This window comes from Pterocles gutturalis, unplaced genomic scaffold (assembly GCF_000699245.1).
Source record: "Pterocles gutturalis isolate BGI_N339 unplaced genomic scaffold, ASM69924v1 scaffold42168, whole genome shotgun sequence".
Classification (NCBI taxonomy): Eukaryota; Metazoa; Chordata; class Aves; order Pterocliformes; family Pteroclidae; genus Pterocles; species Pterocles gutturalis.
The window spans coordinates 1-2,132 of record NW_010121959.1 but is presented as its reverse complement, the minus strand read 5'-3'; the positions used below and the strand labels follow the sequence as shown (position 1 = coordinate 2,132).

General features: G+C 37.7%; 1 protein-coding gene across 1 annotated transcript in view; it reads right to left on the bottom strand.

The window, feature by feature from the left end:
* Nucleotides 1-2,039, bottom strand: part of METTL16 (methyltransferase like 16) — a gene marked incomplete at its 5' end in the record, with an annotated part of 11,350 nt that extends 9,311 nt beyond the window's left edge. The window contains one exon of the mRNA XM_010077389.1: nucleotides 1,840-2,039. Coding sequence (XP_010075691.1) covers nucleotides 1,840-2,039 — 200 coding nt within the window. The remainder of the gene's footprint in view (nucleotides 1-1,839) is intronic.
* Between the last annotated feature and the right edge of the window lie 93 nt (nucleotides 2,040-2,132).

Here is a 2,132-nt window from a genome sequence, read left to right as displayed (position 1 = left end):
TCAAAGAGCTGCCAATTAAGACATCTGAAAAGATAGACAGACAAAAATTTGTTAACAAAGATACGCTAGCATAAAATAATTCCTTCTCATAACTATGGCATATCTAGGATCAAATTACCAATGACAGTCAAATTTAGGATTAAAAGGAATGGATACAAGAAAAGGGAAAGATATCTCACCACCACAAAACTTGAGTTCAGAGATATATCAAGAGTCTACTGCTATACTGACCTATTGAAACATAAATAACACTGTGTATGCAAAAGCAGGCAGTTATTTCAAGCACTCCTGTAAAGTTCCTCTTGGATGACTTCCTACTTTCCCAGAGCTGGAACATCAAAGCTCACTGCAAACTCAACCTGAAAATTTTCCAATACCTGGAGGACTTAAAGGATCTGTCTCTTCTACCTAGCCACCTACCGTTGTGAAGTGCCTAGAAATTGTTTTCAAAAATGCAACCTGATATCAAATGCATAGAAGCTTGCTAACAAGTTTAAAAGTTATGAAAGGAAAGCAGCTGTCCGCTCACCACGATTATATAAACCCTGTATCCATCGCAAACCCAGATAAAAACACAAGTCAGTAAATTTCAAGAGATTAAAAATGCCATTAAAAAAAAAAAATCATGCTAGCAAGAAAACAGTGATGTAAAAACTGGCATGGTAACCAAGATTACTGAGCCCAAGCTTTGAGGAAGTCAGTAATTCTAATGTCAAGCATTAAAACACAAGTTAGAAAGGAAATTCCAGCTTCTCTCAATTTCATTATGAGTTTACTTCAGCACACAACAATCTTCAAAAACAAGCCTTTGAAATCACAAAGGAAGATTCTATTGACAAAAAGTAAAAGATGTGAACTAAATTAAAATTTAACATCACAGGTGCCTTTTTAAATGATTCATTCCAATAATTTGGAATCAAAATGCCAACTTTACTATCTGTATATGGAATATAGTCTCTTGCTCCTACAGAGCTATTTTTTTTTATTTATTTCTAACGAGAACCAAGTTATGTACTTCACTGTACATCTTATAAATGCACATCTCTACTGAATAACTGTTTACATTAATCTGTTGCTTAATCCAGATATTGTCCAGATATTATCCAATAATCCAGATACAAAAACAGAACAAACTGCACTGCACGACATAATCCATCTGCAGATGCTTAGTCCAGTTTAAAAAAAAAGATTTTGTTTTCAACAATAAACAGAAAATCTAACCATTTACAACCAAAATACAGCTTTGCTAGTATTTGCCTTGGTTTGCCTCTAATTAATCCTCTTTTACAATTTAGCTCATAAAAACAGCTGCATTGAAAAAAAAATCAACATTTAAAAAAGACACATCATTCATCTGCCAAATACATGTGAAACAGCAGAAAAAAAATATCTTAAAGGAACGCTAGAAAATACTGCCATGCAACTCACAAACTCTCTCGTGCAGACATCCCAAACCAAAATTAATAGATTGCTAACATAATGCCATTCACTAGTTAGAAGACTGAGAAGAAATGCCATCTTCTTTTTAAAATTCCTTTAGAGTGACATTTTTTACTGTGTTACTAGCAGCATCATTTTTGCATACCACACAAACCTCACCTCGAGAGAGTTCAAGGCCACAACAAGCCAAATAATTGCCTGCTATGGCCATTCTTGTGTTTGTAAAGAAAAATCCTACCCACCAAGAAGCCAAATGAAATACCAATGGAGTCAGATCGCCCATTTCACCACGGCGAGTACAGTTCAGGCTTCACATTTCTCTAAGGATGGGTAACAAGTTTTATCAGCTAGTTTCATTGACAGTAAATAACGAATTAAACGTTTTGTTTTTCCAAGTACCTATGTCAATGCCTCGCCTAAGGACTTGCTTGGCAGCATCCTGGTGACCAATGAGATCTTCCACCCAGTGGATGTAGTTCAGCCTCAAGGGAACGGTAGGAATCAGCCTTTCCACGGGGATGTCAATTGTCAAACCAAAATCCTCCTTCAGGAGAGTACACGTCAGAGCTCTCACCGCCTCAGGGTCCTTGAAATTCAGGCTGAAAGGTACAAGCAGCGGTTATGGGTGCCAAGGGCCTCACCACACCCCGGGGGCGGACACACACGGCGCTCGGGAGGCGGCCACAGCGCCC